The sequence below is a fragment of the Mauremys mutica genome, chromosome 8, assembly GCF_020497125.1.
Source record: "Mauremys mutica isolate MM-2020 ecotype Southern chromosome 8, ASM2049712v1, whole genome shotgun sequence".
Lineage (NCBI taxonomy): Eukaryota > Metazoa > Chordata > Testudines > Geoemydidae > Mauremys > Mauremys mutica.
In genome coordinates, this window is record NC_059079.1 from 101,957,135 (window position 1) to 101,980,980 (window position 23,846).

General features: G+C 38.1%; 1 protein-coding gene across 2 annotated transcripts in view; it reads right to left on the minus strand.

Annotated features, from left to right (window-relative positions):
- Positions 1-2,885: 2,885 nt before the first annotated feature.
- Positions 2,886-23,846, minus strand: part of FAM13B (family with sequence similarity 13 member B) — an 81,527-nt gene continuing 60,566 nt past the window's right edge. The window contains exons 11-24 of one of the 2 annotated variants that reach the window (XM_045028157.1): positions 23,671-23,729; positions 22,884-22,938; positions 22,289-22,436; positions 18,707-18,772; positions 17,364-17,571; positions 12,841-12,970; positions 12,084-12,165; positions 11,539-11,768; positions 10,947-11,030; positions 8,679-8,774; positions 7,698-7,781; positions 7,427-7,599; positions 6,856-6,957; positions 2,886-5,191 (exon numbers count right to left, since the gene is read on the minus strand). In XM_045028157.1, coding sequence (XP_044884092.1) covers positions 5,068-5,191; positions 6,856-6,957; positions 7,427-7,599; positions 7,698-7,781; positions 8,679-8,774; positions 10,947-11,030; positions 11,539-11,768; positions 12,084-12,165; positions 12,841-12,970; positions 17,364-17,571; positions 18,707-18,772; positions 22,289-22,436; positions 22,884-22,938; positions 23,671-23,729 — 1,641 coding nt within the window. In that variant the 3' untranslated portion in view covers positions 2,886-5,067. The remainder of the gene's footprint in view (positions 5,192-6,855; positions 6,958-7,426; positions 7,600-7,697; positions 7,782-8,678; positions 8,775-10,946; positions 11,031-11,538; positions 11,769-12,083; positions 12,166-12,840; positions 12,971-17,363; positions 17,572-18,706; positions 18,773-22,288; positions 22,437-22,883; positions 22,939-23,670; positions 23,730-23,846) is intronic. The other variant, XM_045028158.1, reaches the window with a different exon arrangement.

Here is a 23,846-nt window from a genome sequence, read left to right on the forward strand (position 1 = left end):
TTGCTGATTCCTGGGGCTACTTCCTACAACCGCCATCTCCACTGTAGGCCTTCTTTCCCAGAGTCCTCTGGTCAGCAGCTCTCTCCAGGCCTTTGGCCACAACTACTTTCGCAGGGCTCCAGGCCCTCCTTCCACTGCGGTTCTCCAACTGGTCTGAGCAACACACAGATCTTTTTATAGCCTGGCCCCCTTCTCCCAGCAGCCCCTGCTGTAGTCTTCAGTCACATGACCTCCACGGATTACAAGTCCCCATAGACCTTTAGAAGGCTAGAACTTGCAACAAGCTATTTATTGTATTGGCCCAGGTCTGCCTTACTGTGATAATTCCCCTCCCCCCCCAAAAGCCTGATGTACAGTAGGTGGTAGATGTATAGCTGGGGATTTCCCTAGCCCTGGATACTTGCCCATGTTCATTTTTTCCCTTCTGACTTATTTTGCTTTAATAGAACATTGTTACTCCCCATCTCCAGTGGTCTCGCCTCACTATATCCCCCAACTAGTCTCTCACTGCAAGCTGCTCGGTGCCAGAGGCCATGCCAAGCAGAGGGCACTATTAATGCTGCCTAGTCAAAATACTGCCCCAAACACCCTATGTTCAATCATGAGGCAAACATCCTAGGTTTTATTAAAACTCTTGATTTTTAAGCCAATCACATTTTTTTAGATTTTCCCCTCCACTTTTAGGGGAAGTTGCACAGCTTGTGTGCGATCATCACAGGGTCAATCTGCATGCAAAATATGCAGCCTCCCTGTTCATTGATCAGGTGGGAGGCTGTGACTCTCTCTGACCCCCTGGGCAATGGGAACTGCCCTTTGCTTGCTCTCTCTTTCCACAGGCAGGCAGAATAGGCACCTGCTCCACTCAATCTTCCTGCATGTTTTTTCTGTCTTTTGACCCACACTTGGCCTGTTTTCCTCCCCACTCCCCCTCTCCACCACACATTCCTCTGCATGCCCCCTCCAACTCAATACACTCCCTCAATGCCCAGCATTCCTCTTCAGTCTGCCTCCTGCCTGGTCCCAATCACCTTCCCTACTGCCCCCACAGCCCCATCCCTGGCACCTCCACTTTCCCCACATGGCAATTAAGGAGTCACCATCTGCCCTGAACTGAGCCCTACTGGAAACAATAGGAGATGGTATCAGTCTTTGCTGGACAGAGCATCATTTCCATCAACTGAGGCCAGAGGCCTGCCCTAGCATGGACAGGAATAGGAGATAGCAGGCATTTTTGCAAAGGGAAGCCCCTCAGAGTACATCTGTACTGCAATAGGAGACCTGTGACATAGCCACAACTGGCCCAGGTCAGCTGACTCAGGTTCTCATGGCTGGGGCTACAGGGCTAAAAATTGCCATGTACACATATGGGCTCATCCCAGAGCCTGAGCTCTGACATCCAGGGGGAGGTGTGGGTCTTGGCCCAGACTCCAGCCTGAACATCTACCCGGCCATTTTTAAGTCCTGGAGCCCAAGCCCTGCAAGCCCAAGTCAACTGACCTGGGCTCAGAGACATGGTGCTGCTGGTTTTTATTGCAGTGTAGTCATACCCTCAGTTACACTGTTGCCTTTGATGGGTTTTATACCTGTGAATGTCGGCAGCACATGGCCATCACCACTGCTGTAACTAACAGCTGCCCTTCAGATCTACTCCATCTTTCCTGCTGCCATTTTCAGAATATCATGAGTATCCAAGAATCATTTCAAACAAATGAAGACAACAGTCAATGTAAAGCTCTTTTGTTTAATATATTGCCCGTAGTCAAGATCTTTCTAAATACTATGCATTTTGTACCTCAAAGGAAATCTGCTATAGATTATGGATACTATTAAAGCTTTGGATTTTCTTAATATAAAAGTATTTCAGTTTTGACAGAACACTTTCAGAAAGGTGTCCACACTAATCTGTATATATTTTATGAAGTTAAATTAATTCAGCATGTTACTAAAACGCTTTCAAAGCAAAACTGAAAACACAACAAAGTCTTCTGGAAGTCAAGACTACCTCAAATATTAATTTGGCAGCACGATGCTAGTTTTTTTTAAAGCCGTTTACCAAAAATGGCAAAACAATGTTTTTATCCTTCAGACAGTTTGCTTTAATTGGTTTCTCATTTATTAAGTACTGTACTTTAAGTGTAATCAAGGAAGGTTTTATAAGTGTATACTTGTAAATACAGTTGTCTGACAGTGTATTTCAGAAGTTTCATAGTTGTTTTAATTAGTGTCAACAGGACTTCGTAAGCTTAAGGTGGGAACCAAGACAGTAGGTGACCTATTTCCTTAAGCCTCAAGATACATGAAGAGATTTGTATCATTACAGAAAAAGGAGCGAGTGTGATTCTGGAAAACCATGATCAAATGGTACACGTCCTCAGAGAGAAAATCCAGGTTTGATTAATAACCCCATGCAACAAGTGTAACAGAATAGCTTGTTTTTAAAAGACCAGAATACAGTCAAAGATCATCTTAGGTGTGATCGTACACAAACAGATGCTATTAGAAACCATCTCTGTAGGAAAAAATCCTTATGGTGCTCACAAAAACCTATGCAATGGCTGTATTTGCTGGCCATGATGAATACAGGAGTGAGTAAAGTTGGGCGTGCATGTTTTGTGAGTGAATACTATTTCTGACCTCACTGGCAGGTGGTGAATTGTTTGACAAAACTATTTTTTTTTTACCAGAAGTCTATCTAAGATTAAGGATCAAGCTAAGGAGTGAATGTGAATACAGTATGAACCCAAAGGAATTTTAAAGGACCCCACATTCTTTGTAGGACCTTGTATTGAAGAAAATATGAAACGAAACTACTGCAATGAAATATGACAATACAGGTTAAGGTTCTTTATAATAAAAGTCTATACAATGAATGCCAGACGTAGCAATGCAATCGTATCTGGTTTATTTATATATATTTATATATATATCTATATATTGATATATAGATATATAGTTTTTACTTGTACCAAAGTAAAACTATGTTATATCACAAAATGCCTAATTCTACCATTTATTTATTGCTCAACAAGGATGGCACAAAACACACTTGTAGCATAACTCTTGCCATGCTTATCTGCTATACTGAATAAACAGCCAAACACTGCATAACACACACAAAGCAGCTGTTAATTCTGAATTGGAACCAGTCTGATCATTCACTCAGATTCTTATAAAAATATTGGAATCATATAGATTTAAGCATTATAAAGGAGGAATATATTATTTAAAACATTTAAATAGTGCATATTGACATTTTGTATGTGGTATATATAAAACACAAACATTCATGTACAACACCATACAGTACACATTAGTTTCGATGTTTGGATACACCCGCGTCTGCAGACTGAAGAAAAGTAACTGAAAGTGTACATTGCACAATGGAGTTGAATAAAACTGAGAAATGGTCTCAAGATTAGTTTAACCTCACAATTCTCTAGGGTCCACTAAAAATCATCTTGCTGTATAAAAAGGCAAACCACCAATGCACAACTAGTTTAGTGCTTTCTTCCAAATTCCAAAGTTACATGCCAATAATCATGGTAAAAAAACAAAACAAAAAAACCCCCCTCTATTTCATAGCACACAGATGACCTGGTGCACTAGAAATCCCATTCTGAACCTACTCCATATGTTTACATGACAGAACAACTAATCTAGTAACTTTGTGAAAAAAATTCATTTTTGGTCTTTTATTAAGCAGTGTGAATAATATTGGTGTTGGCATTAGCCAGTCGTAAAAACATGCAGTGAGAGTAGGTGCATGCAAAACATGGCCACAAACAAACTGATGCACACTGAAAAATCCAAAAAGCACCAGTTAAAATTAACACTTAGTTTTTACCGGATCAAAACCCATTGTTGATGGCGGTTGTATTGTATAGCATAAGCAAGCTAAATAATCATTCAACACAGTGGATGTGATAATCAAAACATTGTTTTAGTTTCAATTCTGAAGCTGAATCATGCAAGGCCCATGTACTATTTGCTTACATCACAAGGGTTAAACCATGTATTTGTGTTCCCCAGCTGCATAACGCATTGTGATATACAGCAGTAATTTTTCCCCTCTAAGACTGACACTGTCCATTCTTAGGTGCATTTTAACTACAGTGACTTTAGCCCTTCATAAACTTGTTTCAGATACAGCAAAATTATGTAATTGACCTAAACCAGCTCTTATCTGCTGGAGCTGTAAATGTCTGAGCACCATCAGATTTACCATAAACTGAAATGTTTATTTTGTTTCTCAAATTTTCTGAAGGGTGAGATGCAGTATCCAATTCAGACCAAACACTATGTGACCACTATTAGATAAACAATAACTGATAAAATGAACAACAGTAACATAAGTCCTGTAGGCAGCATGTGATATAACTGTTCAATTTTTCCAAGTTTTAAAAGTACACTAAGCAAGGTCACTTTCTGGTTTGTCCATTGTCATCCTTATCAATGAGGAAATGTGACCTTTAAGTAGCAAAATCCATTGATCATAATACATATTACCAGGTGACAGATGTAATTTAGAATACCAGAAATCAAACAAAGGTGTTCCACAGCAGTTCTTGGAAAGGAATTTCTGTTCACTTTTGGTATTCCAGGAAAAGAGTCGTGTGTGGAATTTTTTGTCATGTTTTCCATAATAAAAGGCAACAGGAGTAGTTCAGTGTAGCATTAAGATATAGATATATACCTTAATTTCTTCAGTAATGCAAACAGTTGGTAATAACAAAAAGTTGATAACAAAAAGTTGACTCTCCAAAGTTCTTGAATGCTTAAAGGACAAAATTCTACAGTCTTTCTGGAACAAGATGCATCTGTAATATAAAACGTTGAAGGAAACTATGTGTTTGCTAAAGTTGGATAGAGCAGTCTCTTAATTTAGAACATTTTTATTTGCTCTCTAGACAGGACCTACTTACCCTTCAAACATTTTATAGTGGCACCATAATAAAGTGCACAAACTGGGTTCTTTCAACAGTGCATGACAAAATGAACACAAGCACCTGATAAGTACTATGGTAGTATGAGGAAACATGATGTTATTCAATGTTTTTAAGGAACAATCTATATTGATTTTGAAAAATCTTGTTTGCTGATAAGGACTTCTAAAAGCCTAAGCTTGGCCTTAATTTTCTTGTACTCCCTGTACTCATCAAACATTGGAGCCCGATCTTCTTTCTGTACATTCCTGTAAAGAGAAGAAAATATTTAAATACCAAGAAAATCCTGTACATCTCAGAAAGTCCAACATCACACACTGAGGTAGTATGAGTTAGCTATATGATTCTGGGTGACCTTTTTGGCATGCAGCCTGTTGACAACAGACATACTGCAACTGCCCCAGGGCTAAGGGGTTAAAGTTAGTAGAATAACTGACTAAAAATACTTGGGAGAGAGAAAAATCTGAAGAGATTTATTCAGCATAATCACCAGCAGCATATTTACAAAATGTCTCCAGCTCTTCTGGAAAATTTTTCCATAGGTGAATTTTTTTTTTAAATCATATTGGGAATAAATAACTTCATGGATAGCTACAAATTATAATCCAGTTCTGAGGTAAGAAAAAATAATAAATAGATCTAAAACTATAATTAAGTTATTTGCCATTCACTCTAGACCTGATCATTAACTCATTGAAGTCAACGTCCGTTTTGCCACTGACTTTAATGAGCACACAATGAAGCCCTACTAATTGAATTTGTATCTACGGCTGCCAGTGAGTTTATAGCTGGTAAAAAGGTAAATATAAATCTTAGGTAAGCAAGATAAATTATGTTCTATTCATATGTGGGTGTGGATTAACTATTACCCTGAGAAAACAGCTACTGCATTTAATATATGCACAGTAGCAGGTTATGCCAAATTTGCAACAATAGACACCTAAGCATGAGGACTGTGAGGGACTAAGGAATAATATTAAAAAAAAGGTACAAAAATATGCCCCCTGTCTTGTTTATGAAGCAATTACCCTCTGTTTAGAATGATCTACTGGAACACTGGCGAAGTAGATGTTTCTTAGTAGAAAAGTTTCACTAGATAAAATCAGAGGGATTATCCTGTTTTTATAAAATGAGATAAACTGTTCTTTTGATTTCCAGTCACACTTTCCCGGGGAGGGGGGGGGGGGACTGAAGAGTGCATCGCCTTCACTATTAAAATGCACAGAAGAATCTGGATTATTTTATTACCTAGTCCAGAGGTGCCCAACCTGTGGCTCCAGAGCCACATGCGGCTCTTCAGAGGTTAATATGCGGCTCCTTGTACAGGCACCGACTCCGGGGCTGGAGCTACAGGCGCCAACTTTCCAGTGTGCCAGGGGATGCTGCTCACTGCTCAACCCCTGGCTCTGCCACAGGCCCTGCCCCCACTCCACCCCTTCCTGCCCCCTTCCCTTAGCCTGCCGTGCCTTCGCTCCCTCCCGCCCCCACGAGCTTCCTGCATGCCATGAAACAGCTGATCAGGAGGTGCAGGAAGGGAGGCGCTGATTGGTGCTCCCTCTCAGGCTCAGGTTGGCCACCCCTGACCGAGTCCTACATTAAAATGAGTGTCCCTCATGAGACTATGCATAATGAAAGAGTGCACACAACTGGATTGTTGATGCAAAACAGATTAGATTCCATTTGCTAGATTCTTGGTTTAATATGGAAGGAGCGGTGAAACATTTTGATGATGGATACTGTACTGAAGTGCACGAAGACTGGTTATATTTAAGTGGACATTACGATGACACGTGGTACAAAAATTAGTGCCTCCGTTTCCCAGAGTAAACTTTTAAAATGTATAATAAATAAAAAGCAATAGTAAATAAAAAATGAAGCACCAGCCTGATATTCATTGTTCTGTTAAACTAACCTCCCGTTCTGTTGATAAAACCCCTCTTCAAATTCTCGTAAAGTTTTGCGTAACTTCTTTTTTTCAGCTCTGGCTTTCCAAAGTTGCTCCAATAATTCAGGCCTAAAAATTAAGAAAGAAAAAAAAAGACATTGGCCAAGTAATAAGAAGGAAACCCTCATCTGCCCTCTTAAAACAAAATGAAGAAACTAGGTGGATTACATTGATTTTGCTCAGAAGTAGTTTGGTATCCAGGATACGTTTGATGGGGGCGGGGAAGACCAACATAGGCTAATCATTAATAAAAGAGATACAATTCTTCAGTCATCAACCCAAAATCATTTGAAACAACAGCTAAGTGTTTAGTTCTCTTAGTAAGAACAGCAGATGGTCCCAACTGGACACTCAGATGAATTCCTTTTCATCTGAATCACTCAATGATTATATTACCAATGATCTGAATCATTTGTTGAGAGATACAGAAAGACAACTGCTTATATTAAGAAACTCCACATTTGGTGTTATAGTCTTAAGTACATTCAGTGTAACTCTCACAGTAGTACAGCACTAATCACGTTCTATTCATACGCACATAGAAGCTGCTCGGATACTTGATAGTCGGAGGTCCCGAGTCAGCTTTTCTTGACTGTCTTCAAGATCAGACTCCGAATTTTCAGCTGGGCTGGAAATAGACTGTGTTTCGACAGCAGTTTTTAAGATATCATTACATTCTGATGACAAATTATCAACATCCTCCTCTTCTTCCTGCATGGTGATAAAGTAGAAGTTTATAACACAGATTTAAAACATTTCTCTTGAATACACAAGGAGGAACTGAAATATTTGATAAGTGTTTTACTTACCTTAATTTCTTCAAAGAAGTGGGCAGTTTCCCCTTCTATAATGGGCTGTAATATCTGACTCCGCCTCTTAGTTGATGGTGACCCCTGCAATATTCCACATTTGCTTTTTGTTATATACAAATGGATGTTGAGTATTCTAAGCTCTTACATAAAGAAATGTCAGTCAATTAATCTTGTTCAATTCCATTTTTGCACATTACTGGAATTTTCACGTTTTTGTTACAACAAAACAAGATCAGTAAATCCTAAAAACAGATGTCCGATAATGAATTATTCCAAGCAGATAATTGAATTACAATGGATGTTACAGTTTTAAGTCATAAGTAACTCTTTTATAAAGATCAGTGCTTACTAATAAAACAGTCTGTGTCCATCACTACATTATTTAAAATAAAGTAAAAACCATATCATGCTGTCTCTCATACAATTTGCATAAAATTCAAATATTTTCCTTCTGAATTTCCATTCACACTTTTACTCTTGATACACATACAAAATCCAAAGTCAATTAGGGAAACACTCTCTATATCGGGCTGGATTCTCAGCCTTTGGAAAGATTACTTTGCACCAGCTAAGTGGCAGAAAGGAACCTTACGCCAGCCCTAAAAAGGAAGCTGATGAGGATTCCCCCAGTATGGACGACTCCTGAGCTTGCTAAAAGCCAACACTGCCGGCTTTTCACCAGCCGTTTCCGGCACCCTGGTGCAGATGGCACCCTGAGGCTAGGTACAGTGCTCCAGGAAGAGGCAGGAGTGCAATATGGTCCCCAAGAGTTGGGAATGTGTAAAGGTGGCTTAGAGCTACCTTTGCCATCTCACACTTTCAACAGCCCTGACACGAGGACTGTGCCCTATAGTTTTTAAAAGGGAAACTCCAGCATGGAGCACTTTTATTCATGAGATGTTTTGCAAATTAACTATTTGAAAACATTTGTCAGGTGATAGTCTGGTTAACACATGAAGAAATATTTGCTTTACTTACAAGGATGGGAGTAATGCTTGCTCTAGTCAACATTTGTTTCACAAGTCTGTATCTGTCATAGAGAGGTTTAACAATATGCCTTTCTTCTCTAGTAACCTAAAGAAAGAGAAAGAAATATGTAACAGAGTAGCATACTTCACATGAACTGCCATCAGCTCTGACATCCTACTCAATTAGGTATTTTTAACCTAATATAACACTTAAGAGAAACACACACAACTGATGGGAAGAATTCCCAACAGACAAGGCAGCTCACATAGAAATGTAGTTTCTCACTGCAAAGAGCCGTGGGAAAGAGAAAAAAGGGACCAAGACTGGAGCAGTGTGGCTAGTGATAACTGCAGAGGCAGGCGGAGGATGAATTCTGACAATTCTCTAGAAATGATGAGCCAAGTAAGAGAAAGATGCTATTGTGGTAGAACATCTGGTTTTACTGCAGATTCTCAGTCAATATTCTGACAGCATCAAGAAGTCAGAAAGCTGGTATAAATGGTTAGCTAAGGATTCCCTCAGTATGGGGAAATCCCTGAGTGATGTAGGGCCAGCATAACGAAACTTCTACGCTATCCCCTTCTTGGCCTATAGCATAAGCACAGTGGTAATACCCAGCTGGGATACTGGCCCCTTGAGGTAGAAGTTAATAGCAATTTGAAATGGGCCTGGGAACATCCAGTGGTTGGACAACTAGTGATATCAATCAGGGACACACATAGGGAGGCAGGTTAAAGGCAACTGGATTGGAAGAAGATCTATCAAAGACACATTTAGAGTAATTAACTATGAAGAAGTGGAGAGAAAAATACTGCTGCTGAAATCATCTAGCAAGAAAATGCAATAAATATAGAATTTTAGATCTAAGTCTTTCCAAGGTTATAAATAGAGTATACAAGCCCTCTTGTATTGTATCCTCAAGTACAGACATTCAAAACTAGTACAGTTTTCTTGTTGCATTTCATTTTGGACATTTACTGTATCTTAAAGAACTTGGGAGTGGTTTAGAGCATATTTGTATCACTGTTTCATCAGCTCAAATTACACCTCTTCCAAAATGCCAGCACCAAAACAAATAGAGAATGATTATAGAATATCAGGGTTAGAAGGGACTTCAGGAGGTCATCTAGTTCAACCCCCTGCTCAAAGCAGGACAAATCCCCAAATGGCCCCCTCAAGGATTGAACTCACAACCCTGGGTTTAGCAGGCCAATGCTCAAACCACTGAGCTATCCCTCCTCCCCAAAAATATATGGAGATATAACTATCTCATAGAGCTAGAAGGGACCCTGAAAGGTCATCGAGTCCAGCCCCCTGTCTGGACCAAGTACTGATTTTGCCCCAGATCCCTACGTGGCCCCCTCAAGGATTGAACTCATAACCCTGGGTTTAGCAGGCCAATACTCAAACCATTGCTTCCAACTTGTTTCAGTTTGGTTTTCAGCACATCACAATTCTGATACCTTATCACGAGCAAATGATGGAATGGCGAAATTCATATATAACTGGATATATGAAGTAACAACTACAAGCAACTGAATTGTTTCCAGTACAGTAGTTCCATTTCACAGCTGAACTGTAGATCATGAGTTTTGGTGTCCTTAAAGTCTTCCAAGCTAGATCTAAAGTCTTAATGTTATATTTACGCAAAGCATGGCGTCACATTAATAGTAGTATGCAGGCTGAGAGTTATATTGCAAAGCCAAATCACAGATTTGTTCTAGCTTCTATACTGGGAATTAGATGAAAAAAAATATGCTATATACTGATAGTCAGCAAGACAACAAAACATTAAATGCGTGCGCCTTTACAATTTTCTATTTTTGTGAAAAATTTAGAAATATTTTGTCATGCAAATTTAAGTGAGAAATTCAGTGATCTGAATCAAAATGATCTGATTTGAGTCCTGGCAAAAAGGCTTGAATCCCCAAAACACTGGAATGTGTTTGCACATGATTTCTCTTTTCTTTGTAAGTCAATGGGCAGAATTCTGCAGCTACAGAACTAGACACCAATCCATTCCATAGCCTGCTCAACATTAACATTTTGCTTTAGAAAAAAAGCCCTACATAATGAGTAAATGTGATCATGTTAATTTTAAAACTATGTATAACTCTGCGAGAAGCAATGGTAACATGGAAATTTATTAGCACAATTGATAGATTATATTATTTCTTGGTAAATATCTGTGTTAATAGTCGGTGTCCTCACTGCATACCAGTGATTGCTGCCTAGGTGTATTTTAGAGTAGTTTTGAGGAAGTTAAGAAAAGATTACCGGCCGTCCATGTTGACTTTCATAGTATAGAAGACTTTTTTGGAGAGATGTTTTCTCTTCTGCCAAATGGTCTTTTGTCATTTTCTGTTAGACAAGAATAATTCACATCTATGTCAAACATGCAAGTACCTCTTTTCAATAGCTTCTCTACATTAGGCAACTTGGTAAATGATAGGCATCTTAGCAAATCAGAAAATTTAGTTATATTCCATATATTCTGTCCTTATCTAAAGAAACAGAAACAACATACACTTGAATATTTGGCAAAACAAAATAATGTGCTGCAATGATACATTTTTGTAAGCCTAATACATTAGTGGCTTAGAAGTGGACATTCCTGAGAACTATTACAACCATCTCCTTTCCACCGCAAGTACAAACAAGAATATAGTTAGAAGATAGTGAAGTTCTGAATAAAAACGTGGCTTTACTCAGAGGCATCCTCAAAATTAAATGACATCTGAAACAAATCTTATCCTCTTGCCAGACAGACAAGCTCTGATACCATTACATCTCAGCTGATGGATGTTTTATTGCTCTTTTAGACAGTATTTGAAGCTGTTGTTGCTAAGAAATGCCAGTTTAGACTTACTTTTATGTCTTCTGGCAAGCATCTTTCAACTCGTTTCTCCTTCAGTCTTTTCAAAATGAGTTCAAGTGTAGCCTCCTTGGTAGGCTTCTTCTCTTTCTGCATAACCCGGGGCTCATCTTCATTTTCTTCATCTTCATGGTCAAGAGAAGAGCCAAAGCTTTTTGGAAGAGTGTTACTTCGTGGACGTGTTTGAGGTATGAATTCTCCATCTGAGCATTTGTGCTTTTCATCTGCATTAAGAAAATTGCCCCATCCCAAAGAACAAAGGTTTCAAAAACTATTTAGAACTAAACAGACAGATGACAAAAGAATGGATGGATGACGTAATAAATTTTATTTATACAAACCATTTTCAATTAGCCCTTCCTGAAGTCCCACAGACAAGTGTAAACCAGGAGTAGTTTTTGGAGAACATATCAGGAGGATCCAGAAGTTAAATGATTTCTACTACTCCCAGGGTTGTTCTTGAATGTGTAAATTATTTCTGTTTTAGTGTGAGGTAATTAATCTTTGTCTGAAAACAAAACTTGTGCAACATTCCATACCTTTTATTTGTTTTCTCAGTTTGGTAAGCTCTGTCATCCACTTTAAAACCTTTGGATTGGCTGCAATATCACTATAGGAGGGCTGGAAAATAAAATACACAAACTACATTTGCACAGGAGCAAAGAAAACCACAGCAAGTTTGTTCTTTAAAGCCTGTTGAGTGAAATCTTTGCAAACATTTGACATTTTTACTCTAGCTAGAGCATTCTAATTAAGTTGTTCTTGTTCCTCTCCTTCTCCACACCCACATTATCTCATCTGACAGCTTCAACTAACCTGCATGCAGGTCAGTGCCGGTCCTCCTTCGGTCTCAGCACTAGCAGCATGCTGCCAACTACCAATGTTTTCCAGTCACAGGCAGGAAAACAGGGGCATGGCTACAGGTAACATCAGGAGAATAGAGTGGAGAAGCTGGGCGAGTTCCCGTAGGAGAAAGCCCCTGCAGGGTCTCACTGAAGGATATGGTCCCGAATTAACTTCTTTCCATCTGCCAGAAGCCTAACCTCCCATCATAGCTCCCCCTACATAGCCCCTACATAAAGGCTGGGCACATATGGCCAGAATGTTACCCTTATTCACATTGGAGTCATACCTTACTCCACAAGGAGACGTTAATTTTTAGTGGAACTGCTTGTGGAATAAGGTAACTTTCAACGTAAGGGTGACAGACTCTGGCCTTAAAAAATTTAAAAAATAAATATGGGATAAAAAAAATCTAACATTGTTAGGATGTTAACTTGCAGACTACTAACTTACTTTACTATTTTTGTCCTTTTCAAATTGTTCCTCAAATTGTCTTATTTTTTTCTGCAACTTCTTGACCAGCTGATGAGGTGTCCTGTCTTCCCTTCTGTCATCTTTTGAACTAAAGGATGCTCTTCGTGTTCTGAATTAAAAATGAAAAAAACAGTCAAAAGTTTTGTATGTTTTAAAGACTGTAGCACAGCAGTTCCCAAACTGTGGGTTGTGACCCCAGGTGGGGTCACTCCATCAGCAGATGAGGTCATAGTAATCTTGACAAAATGGTGTCCTCCACACAGCATGACTTCACATGCACAATACATGTGTGGTCATTTCGCATGGAGGATGCTATTTTGCAATACAAAATGGTGCCCTCCATCTAGCATGACCTCACACACCATACCTGATGTCATACTGTGTGGAGAATGCTATTTTCTAAAGCAAAATGGTGTCCTCTATGCAGTGTGATTTGTACATACAGTGCATGCAACGTCACGCTGCATGGAGACACCATTTTTAACTGGTGTCTTCCATGCTGTCTGGGGTGACAGGAAGCAATACATGTGAAAGTGGGCTCATACAGGGAACATGTTTGGAAACTGCTGCTGTAACCAATGCAAGCAACTGTATATTTACATGCCTTTCACAGGTCACATGGAATTCTGCAAAAGGTACTGATCTGTTTTTATGACTAAGCAGAATGAAGAGGAAAATGTTCTGATCTATTAACTTCTTTTCTCTGACATTTCATTTCCACTAATCATCACTGGAAAGTCGTACTCTGCTCAGATGAAAACATGGGCAGCTGGAAAAGTTGTCAGTCAAGTGTGGAATCACATATAAGAGTCACCCCTTCCTCTTGCCACAAGATGATTTCAGCTAAAAAGCTGTGAACTATGACATCTAAAAACTATTATGCTATTACAAAACCCACTTCTACAAGGAAAACCATAATCTTTCCTTTAAACACAAATATAAGGATCCGGCTGATGAAAATGGTACCTCTAAATAAATAGGCAAGACATTTCATTTATTCACAGAGCGCATGTCCATCAATCCTCCCTACAGAAACAAATTAATAGTAAAACCACAAACGGGGAAATAAAAGAATACAGAAAAACAATTCTTATTCCTAGTGAGTTCTTCAAGAGATTTTCCCTTGACCAACAAGTTGTTTCAATGCACACTTACTACTCTCAGGTTGGTGTCTGCTACAAGTGTTACTATTTTAGATTGCCGGAGTGCCCAAAACATACTAAATTCTTTATTAACACAGAGGAAGACATCCCTGTGTCGAAGAGCATATGTTCTAAAAACAGTTCCTTTGATGGATTTTGTAGCAGAGGCCCCTGCAGTAGTATTCCTGGCTTGTCCATAGCATCAGTGGTTCAGAGACTGACTGAAACTCAAATGAGAAAATACAGGTTAATTTTTTGTATGACCAACTGTACAGAGAAACATCATTAATTCAGAACAATTCAGGTGTGTGCACATGTTTAAAAGAACAACCCCAGTCTTATAATACCTGGAGATAGGGATTCTCTTATCTTGATGCCTTGGATAGTGATAAGACATCGAGATAAGAGAATCCCTACCCCCCAAGTACTGTAACACTAGGGTTGCTCTTTTAAGCACACACACCTCTGAATTGTTCTGAATTAATGCAAAAATAACGATTCTGTAGTATGGTGACCCACTCTTCCAAAGCACAGATGATCACTCTTCTAATGCCTAACTGAACTCCTAGATGAGAGATGATCTGACTGGATTAAAAAGCTTTCTTCATATTATCAACAAGCCCATTCATCTCAAATCCTAGATTATTCTTTTGAGTTATTTATTCTCTGAAGTTTTCCTTAATCAAGCTGCTAGTTAAATAGGGAAAACAGGTATTCCCCTTTTAGACTCAGTGATAGCACTAATACAAATAGCCTTTTGGTGAAAAACAGAGCTGCTGAAAATAAGCTATAAAATAATATACTAGTAATGATTTTACCAATTAAAACAGCTTTTACGTTTCACAAGGCTATGAAGATACGTGTCCACCAAATATATAAACCCTACAATCCCTAGGGTTTATTAATGATAGATTTGAAGATGGCATCCTCAGGCTGAGTTTGGATTTCCTTGTGCATTTGTTCAACTTCTTGGGATCCAACATGGCTGAAACTCCTCCACACTTCAAGACCAAGAATCAGTAGTTACAAAATTTCCACTAATGCACCTGTCTGTAGTATACAGAGCTAGCAATGTTTGGGATACCTGGTCCTCAAAGAGCTCACATGCTTGATTAGTGTTTTGAAGGGTATATGCAGAATAAGAGTATAGATCTTATGATCTGATATGCACTTTTCTGAGATTGTACTCATCAGTTTGCACCTTCAGAAACTGTAGTGTTAAATGCTCCCCCTAACCACAGCTACCTTCCAACCGTTCTTGGGAGCAAGGGCTTTCCACAGCGCAGATGCAGAACCTAAGCTGCTATTGCAGGCTTAGGCTGAACAAGCTTGTGCCATTTTGCTTTTCATGGGGTGTGACAGGTATGCCACATAAACCAGCTGTCATACAGCTCTGTCTGCTTCCAACCTGTGAATCTAGCTAGACTCCAGAGAATGCCTCTGCTTCCACAGGGTTTTGGGCAAGTAAGGTTCCATGCACTAAAGCCGGCCTTCCTACCTTCCACACTTCCTTGCCCAGTTCGTGTGCAGGTTTTGGTTCTCCTTGGCTCCAAAAAGCATAGGAGAGCAAGAGTCCCTTTGGGCTTTCAATGGACAAAACAAAATTCTAACTCAATCACCTTTGCCTGCAATTTTTTCAACAATTTTCTTTGATAAATTCCCTTTTGAAAGTTTTGCTAGTACCAAAAAAACTCTTCACATACATAATTTCAAAAGAAAGCCCTAGGGAGCACCTTACACAAAAGAACCTGCCAAGACTAACATAGCTCTTCAGAAAGGTCTTTTCAGATTGTTCCACCAAGCTACCCTACCAAGGCCCTTGAAAAATAAAGGAAGGTATAAAAGTCTGTGTTGCTGCTGCTTCAATACTTCAAGAACAAAAGTCTTCAGTCTTCATGCACATTTTATTCTCAAGGCTAGAAGTTCTTTGCTGATTGCATCCTTCAAGGTTACAATAGTAGCAGTCATTTTAGATAACTGTATACAATGCAACTTCTCCTTTGGAGTTTACAAAACATTTATTATCTATTCAGATGCTAGCCCTCTGCAACTCTCCACTCTCAAAGACTAGATTAATAGAAAGTAGCACTTTTCCTAGACACTGAAGAAAAAAAAGTACTCTGGTGATTTCTTTAGTGAACTCAGGACATTTCTTTGCCTGCTTCTGGAGACAGGTAAAATACATCTCTGTTCCCTCTAACACAGAGTTGAAAGATGCACTGCAATCAAGAAGATTTGGAAAAAAGTGTTATTCTTCACCCAAGATCCCAAACAAAGGAAATAATATCTTCTTGTTAGATTCTAATAAGACTTTTCACTGTAGTCAGAAATCTTAAAAACTAAAATAAGCTTCACAAATATAGCAGTTTTAAACTGCCTTTACTGTCCATCATGGAGAGAGCTTGTGGCAAGAACAGGAAGGTGCAGGTCCAAGAGTCCTGACGGAAAACTTTTTCTAAACTGCTCTTCCATTTCAGCAGAACTGGAAGCAACTTTATAGTGATTCGTCGGCCAAACTATTAGGGAACTCTTTCCACTTAAAACAGCATCTCTCACAACTACAAACTACATCTTTCAAAACCTCCTGTACTACAAGGCACATTAGAGCTAAACGATGCAGCAACAGACAGCACAGAGGAAAACCCCACTCACTACGATGCCACAAACCTCTCTACCCTCCAGAGACTAGCCTAGGGCTGCTCTCCCCACAACTAGCCTGCTACAAGTCTCATCCAAACTGAACTCCTGTTCTTCCCCAAGTGACATGAAGTAGCAGCTGGGAAGGAGGTGGAAAGCCTCAAAGTCAGATCTCTCTGTGGGGAAGTCCGAAGGAGATACAGTTGGGGAGCTGTTAACATTAAAACCAAGCTTAGGAACTACACAAGGCAGAGACATCCCCAGCTGTGGGGATCCTATAGTGCACAGGAGCGTCAGCCTGCCCTGCCCCTACTCTAGAGGAGCTCCAAAGTGTGCAAGAGGAAGTCCCTCTTTAGCAAGCTCCCCAGTTAGAGGAGAAGCCTATTCTACAGAGCTCCATAGCTCAGCCTTTGTAAGAACTCTGCAAGACAAGCACTTCTTCAAAAAGCTGTCTGAGCACCTGATGCCTTCTTCCGTTTGGTCCCTTTAAAACAAAGCTCCTTGACCAACTAGTTATGGCATGAGGAGGCACGTATATAGCAGTTTTACAAAAGGAAGAATTATGTGATCATTTGAATGGCCACATAACCACACAGTACACTTGGACCTTCAATTAGTCAACCAAGTCTTGAAAAACACATGGATCTATAACAGAAAGCAGAGATACAACAACATTTATTTTCATGCTAACAGGTTTTTTCCAAATTGCACTAATGTACACACCTAACAAAAGAAAGTGCTTTTGATGAGGAGTCTAATGTTTCTGGATCATGCAAGAAACGCTGGCTTTGTCCAAAATCCAAACTACGATGCGACAACACTGGATGACAGTCCTCCAAAGGATGACTATTCATTCTTCCAGCTTGTGGGGAAAGCTGGGCTTCTCCAGATTCACTGTCCTCCTGCCAAGATTTAAAGGCAGGAAATGGCTCTACAAAATATAAACAAGGACACAAAAATGGCACTAGTCTATTAAAAGAGTAATAAAACAACAGTGTCAAAAGGAAAAATAAATGTGTATCCAATGCTTAATCTTGAATGCTATAAACAATGTGTCACACACAACGTGAATAAATATAGTGAAATACATTAGAAAGCTACAAATTCTGTCAGGTATTTCAAAGTATAACTAATGAGTATGCATTTGTTTTGCACAAATCAACAGCACATTCGTGCATTATTTTTAGACTTAAGCAACTTGGAGACTATGGGAAGTATGCATTTTCAGTAAGAGTTGCAGCAAATTACAGAGCAGATGGATTTCCAGGGTACTTGACCAATTTATTTATATAGTTATTCTCTTGACATTTGAATAGTGCTAGGTAAAATGGACACTATCAATTAGGAGCAATGTTTGTTTACTTAAATCCATCTTTATAACGATGACGGTGGGGGGAAAATCACTATTTGTGTAGGGACTACACAACTCCAGTCTTCTCCACGTGTTGACCTGAAGTCACAGTTAAACACTACTCCTGAAGCTGTGCTGTGCTGACAAAATTGTTTTTGTTGGTGAACAAACAAGGGGTAAACAACAAGGAATTACAGTGTCAAGCTCCATTAGAAGCAAGGAAACTGGAAGAGACTGCTTTTAAGCAGGGGATTACAAAACAATAGCGAATCTTTAAAAGGTTTAAAGTTAGTTAAAATCTTAACAAGTCAGTTGATAGTGTCCTTTAAAATTCTGAAATATGTTTTATTGCCCAGCAGTTTGCTTACATTTCTAAAAAATAATTCATTTCTCTTTTCAAAAGGTCACAGAATCTGTATTTTCCAGTGCAAGTCTGGAATTTGAAAACTGAGTTCAAAGTGTGCAGAATGACAATAAACCCACAATGTAACATTAAAAAATAACCCTTGTACCTGCTTCCCATTGAAAAAGAAATTCATAATTGTTTAAACAATTAATTTGTAAACATGAGTGTAAGACACAAAAAGGGAAGCTTTTTCACTTGAAGATAAGAAATGTCCCAAGATATAGGAACAGCAGGTGAAGGGCTAGTTAGAAAGCAAACCATAAACCATCAAAAAGGCAGATAACTGAACATATGGTTAACCATACTTACCCTCCCCTTCTCTCTGCAGATGCATTGTTTTGAAATCAATGAGGGGGAAAGTGATAGGGCATGACGCTAATAAAATGAAAAAGAATGGCAAAAATACTAAAGTGAACACACAGCACAGTCAGAACAAACCATACATAACATGTAAAGTAGGAAGATACAGTACCACGGGAAAGCATTCCCACTACTAAATTGCTCATTTTGGGCCAGGTCCTGAGCACTCTCAACTCCCAGTAACTTCAATGGCAGTTAAGCGTTCTCAGCACTTGCCCAATGAGGCCGTTAATCGAAAGACTTTACAAAGTTTTAACAAAAGAAAATCATTTTTGACTGCAATTCAAATAAAAACCCACATGGCATCGCCACATTTTAACAAAAACACACATGTTCAAAATACAGCTTTTGTTCACAGCTTGTAAGTAATGGAGATCAGTAATCCTTATACACACAGGATAAATGTGGAAAGCTTCTTCTTCCCCCTATTTAACCTCCAACGATAAGATTAAATGATTTGTGTCCCCGAGTTTGCTTTTTTCACTATTAGAAGAGCAAGCTTTTAATGCCATTTAGATGAGGCAAGAATCTGACTGGTCGCAAAACTTTTAAGATTCCGCCAACAAGATATTATAATGAAAATTAATCCCAATCTTGCAAACAGTCGCACTAATGAAGACGTCTGCATTCACAGGGCCTGCTCTCATTGGCTAAACAGAATGCCAAAAAGGTCTGCACCAGCATGAATGCTTGGAAGATTGGGGTCCTAATGATCATTCTAAACAGGACTGGAGAAGAGCCAAACCTAGAATACTGCAGCAATAAAATAAAGCAAATTCAATATCATCACGAGTTCACAACCCAAAATCATGCAAAGCAGACAATCCTCCTATCTTAAAATAATTTTACACAAAACTGATCATAAAATTAGCTGAAGAACTGGATATATGAAATCAAGGTATATTCTATATGTAGAAAATTCATGAAAACAAAGAAAAATGAAAGCCACATAGGTCTTATAAGAATATATAATGAGAACAGATTAACACTGACAGCGTACAATATAATATAAATAAGCTACTGTGAATGAAAACGTGAATTACTGTCTTTAACTATGCACAGGCCAAAATGTTCAAACTTGGATGTGTAACTTTGAGCAAAGATTGAAAACTTGGCCTCAGGGTCCTCAGCATCCTGTGCATAGTTATTCCTTTATCAAATGTTATGCCCTCCAAACAAAATTTTACTAGCACCAAAGAGCATAAACTGACAACTAATCTAACACTTAAATAGAACAAACAGTTTCTTTTGGCTCAAAGCTAACCATTTTGCAAGGTATAGGAGGGAATGTGTGGATTCATGCAGGAAATTATTGTGGAGACCAATTATAGGCAATAATATGCATAGGTAAAATCAGCATCATCATATAAATGACAAACTATAATAGCAATTTTCTCAAATGACTATCACTGTTTGATCTTCAGAGAATAACTTTATTTACTAACTGAGATGTGCTATATCTGCTTGATGTGTCACTAATTTATGTACACTTTAGGAATATTTCATTAAGATTTAAGTCTGGTCACAGGTCAACAGGGGAAGGAACAGTCTTCCCTCTTGGAAGTTTGCAATCTATCAAAGATTGCTGGTGATTTATAAACCATTCAAACTTTGTTCTCAAAAACATGTCACCAGAACAGCTTGATGAAAATACAGCTTTATTCCCTACTGTTTGTATTAGACCTTGTACTAATCTGTAAAAAAAAATGCTATCTACTCTTTGGTTTTTAAAATAAAAAGTAGAAGTAAATGGACTCTGAACAATATTTTCCCAGTGTCAATTTCACTTAGCCTACATGTAGGTGGTTTGATAAAAATTCACATGTATCAACATGAGAGGAGGAAAACGGATCAGACCCAATTTAAGACAAATATTTCAAAAGGTGACGCATGAAAAAGTTAGGTTTTTGTTTTTTTTGCATTTCTGATGTATACAGATAGTCTGAAAGGTTATTTCCAATCTCATGGGATGAGGAGTTAAGAACCTATGTTAGGAATTTAGGTCTTGTTTATCATGTAAGACTATAGAGAACTGGTAGGACCATCATTATAGAGAAACTGAATTGAGAGAAGAAATTATATTTATTCACACATTTTAAAACACTTAACAACCCCTACAAAACCTGAACTTCTGAAAACTTGGAAGAAAACTTTTTTTAAAAAGTTTAATACCTTTCTTCAGCTGAAAGATGAAAAGCTCTCAATACACAATTTTAGGTCTTCCAGTGGAACAGGGAAGACAAGACCTGACATTCCTGATATTTCTAAGGTCAAAAAACAAGTAGTTTTTTTTTTAAACTTTCAGGCCTAATCAAACGTAAATTGTGTGGATAGTGTTTAATACCTTAGTTCTGCAATTCAAGAAAATGTAGAAATATTTATCTTGCATTAAATCACTATAAAGGGCTGATGCGCTTTAAGTTAAAAAAAATATCATTCACAAGAAACTACTTTGCTTATATCATTTATAACAGAAGATTAAAGCAAATATTTTCAAAGGAGCCCCAGGGACTAACGTGCCAGGGTTTTGGCACGTAAAATCCCTTAGGATTCTTAGAATATCTCCAGTCTAAACTCGGTGGTTTGCTGCTTGGCTATTTTTTTGTTTGTTTCTTTAAACTCCTGAGCAATTATTTTTTTCTTTTCAATTTCTAAAGGTCCTTTTCTTAACTGGGCTGTAGATTGGCAATGACCTCTTGGTTCAGCAGTTTAAAGTTCTATACATGGTGGTAGTCAAACCCAAGTGTAAATATGCATTCTTCAGATAAAACTGAAGAAAACACAAGCATGAGCGGTCAGATAGCTAGCCTTTGAATAATGAAAAAGTCTTGCTTATAGGGCTGTCAATTAATTGCAGTTAATTCAAGTGATTAATGCAAAACAAATTAACTAGATTTGTTAGATTTCCTCTAGAATGGTGGTTGAAGCATTAAGGGACATATGAATGTTGAGCATATCTGGCATATAAATACCTTGCAATGACGTTTACAACAATGCCATCTGTATACCTGTTCTCATTTTCAGATGACATTGTAAATGAGAAGCGGGCAACATTATCTCCCGCAAATGTAAACAAACTTATTTGTCTCAGTGATTGACTGAACATGAAGGAGGACTGAGTGGACTTGTAGGCTTTAAAGTTTTACATGGTTTTATTTTTGAGTGCGGTTTTATATAAAAAAAATTCTACGTTTGTAAGTTGAACTTTCATGATAAAGTAATTGCTCTACAGAACTTGTATGAGGTGAATTGAAAAATACTACTAATTTTGTTTATATTTTTACAGTGCAAAAATTTGTAATAAAAAATATAAAGTGAGCTCTATACACTTTGTATGCTGTGTTGTAATGGAAAGCAACAAATGTAGAAAAACATTCAAATACATTTATAATAAATGTAAATTGATATTAACATTAATCACAATTTTTTAAAATCTTGTGATTAATCACTATTAATTTTTTAATCGTTTGGCAGCCCTACTTATTTATTTTCATGATTTTGAATATACTACAAAATCAGAGTAAGAATTACCTTCCCATTTGTCACCATCAGATACATTCTTCAGATCTAGATGTGGTACTTGGATACATGTTGATTCCTCAGGAACATTAACACTTCCATCACCTGATATTTCTGATTCGGTGTTTGCATTCAGGTCACAAGTCTTGCTACTAGAATCCTGTATTTAAATAAATACTACATTTTATTTTCATCATCTGCTAACTGGGCACCAGGAACTAGCAAGTGCCAATCCTAGCACTGTCATTAATTTTTTGTGTGGCTTAACATCTCTCTGCTTCCCTACCTGAAAAATTAGCATATTGTCATAAACCTTCCAACTTCTTATAAGAGTAACTAAAATTTGTACAGCACTCTGTATAGTTCTTTATATTTTCAAACATTCTTAAAAAGAGTTAGCCAACCAAAGATTTCATTGTTCATCAAAGAATATTTCACTGCTAGAAGTCTATGCATAGCCATCTGACATGGTTTTCCACTAACACATACCACACACACGAGAAATTATCAAAATCCTAACCCAAGTTTGCTGACACAGTGGAAAACCTGCTGAAAACTTTAGTTTACAAAAATAAGGAAAAAGCAAATGAAAGAAGCAGTTTCTTACCAGAACCAATTGTGAAGACATTCTATCATTATCATCCACTGATTCACAATCTTGCCTAAAAATAAGAGACAGACTGGTTATTGTTTTAAATAACGATTGTTAGCTGATAGTAATGGCTGGTGATATTCTGCTCTTCAAAACTAATGACAATACTCCCCTATAGAGATGGAAGGAGACATCTAGGAAACTTGCAAATTGTTAGACATCTTTGTGTGGAGGACTTTACACCTATCATATAAATACCTTCTGTTATTCTCTTGTTTGCAATAATTGCTAGAACTGTAGTGGGATTTCTGAAGAGAATATTTTGCTGTATTGGTGAAAAAAATTGGGTAGCAAATATTACTGAACTTAGTATTTTAATTCTTCATTCTGCTCTTCCCCAGCCCAGCACTTAAGATTTGAGCAGTAACAATCAAGACAAGTTCATTTTGAAAAACTTAAAAATATGTCAGTTGTATTCCTGGCTGCACCAAGGCTTCTTTTGATGCCTTCCCTATCTCTCCTTCCCAGAACACATGGCTGTGTGAATACACAGTCAAACAATCATGTTTTTGCCTTGAATCTCTCTTTTTGAATGAAAAAACAAATTCCGTGAACTCTGGATGCCAACACTACAGAAAGTTGTTCTGCCTCAACCTCTCATATTTTTAAGCGGCAAGATCATAAATGCTCCTTTTTGCCTCTGTATGTTATTGCACTGTGACCAATTACCATAAACAAATTAACACATTTTAAAAAATAATCCACAACTTCCAACCGATATTAGTGAAACTGAAATGCATACCTTTCACTGTTGTTTTCTTCATCATCTTCATTACATGGCTTCAACAATATGCCAACAGTCTGTGGGCAAAAGATTAAGTTTAGACATTTTTCAGACAGATATTTTGTAAAGTGAAAATCTTCCTAGTCACTCCTTGCAAAAAATAAGCCATAGCTTTTTGTGGATCATATTGGTTG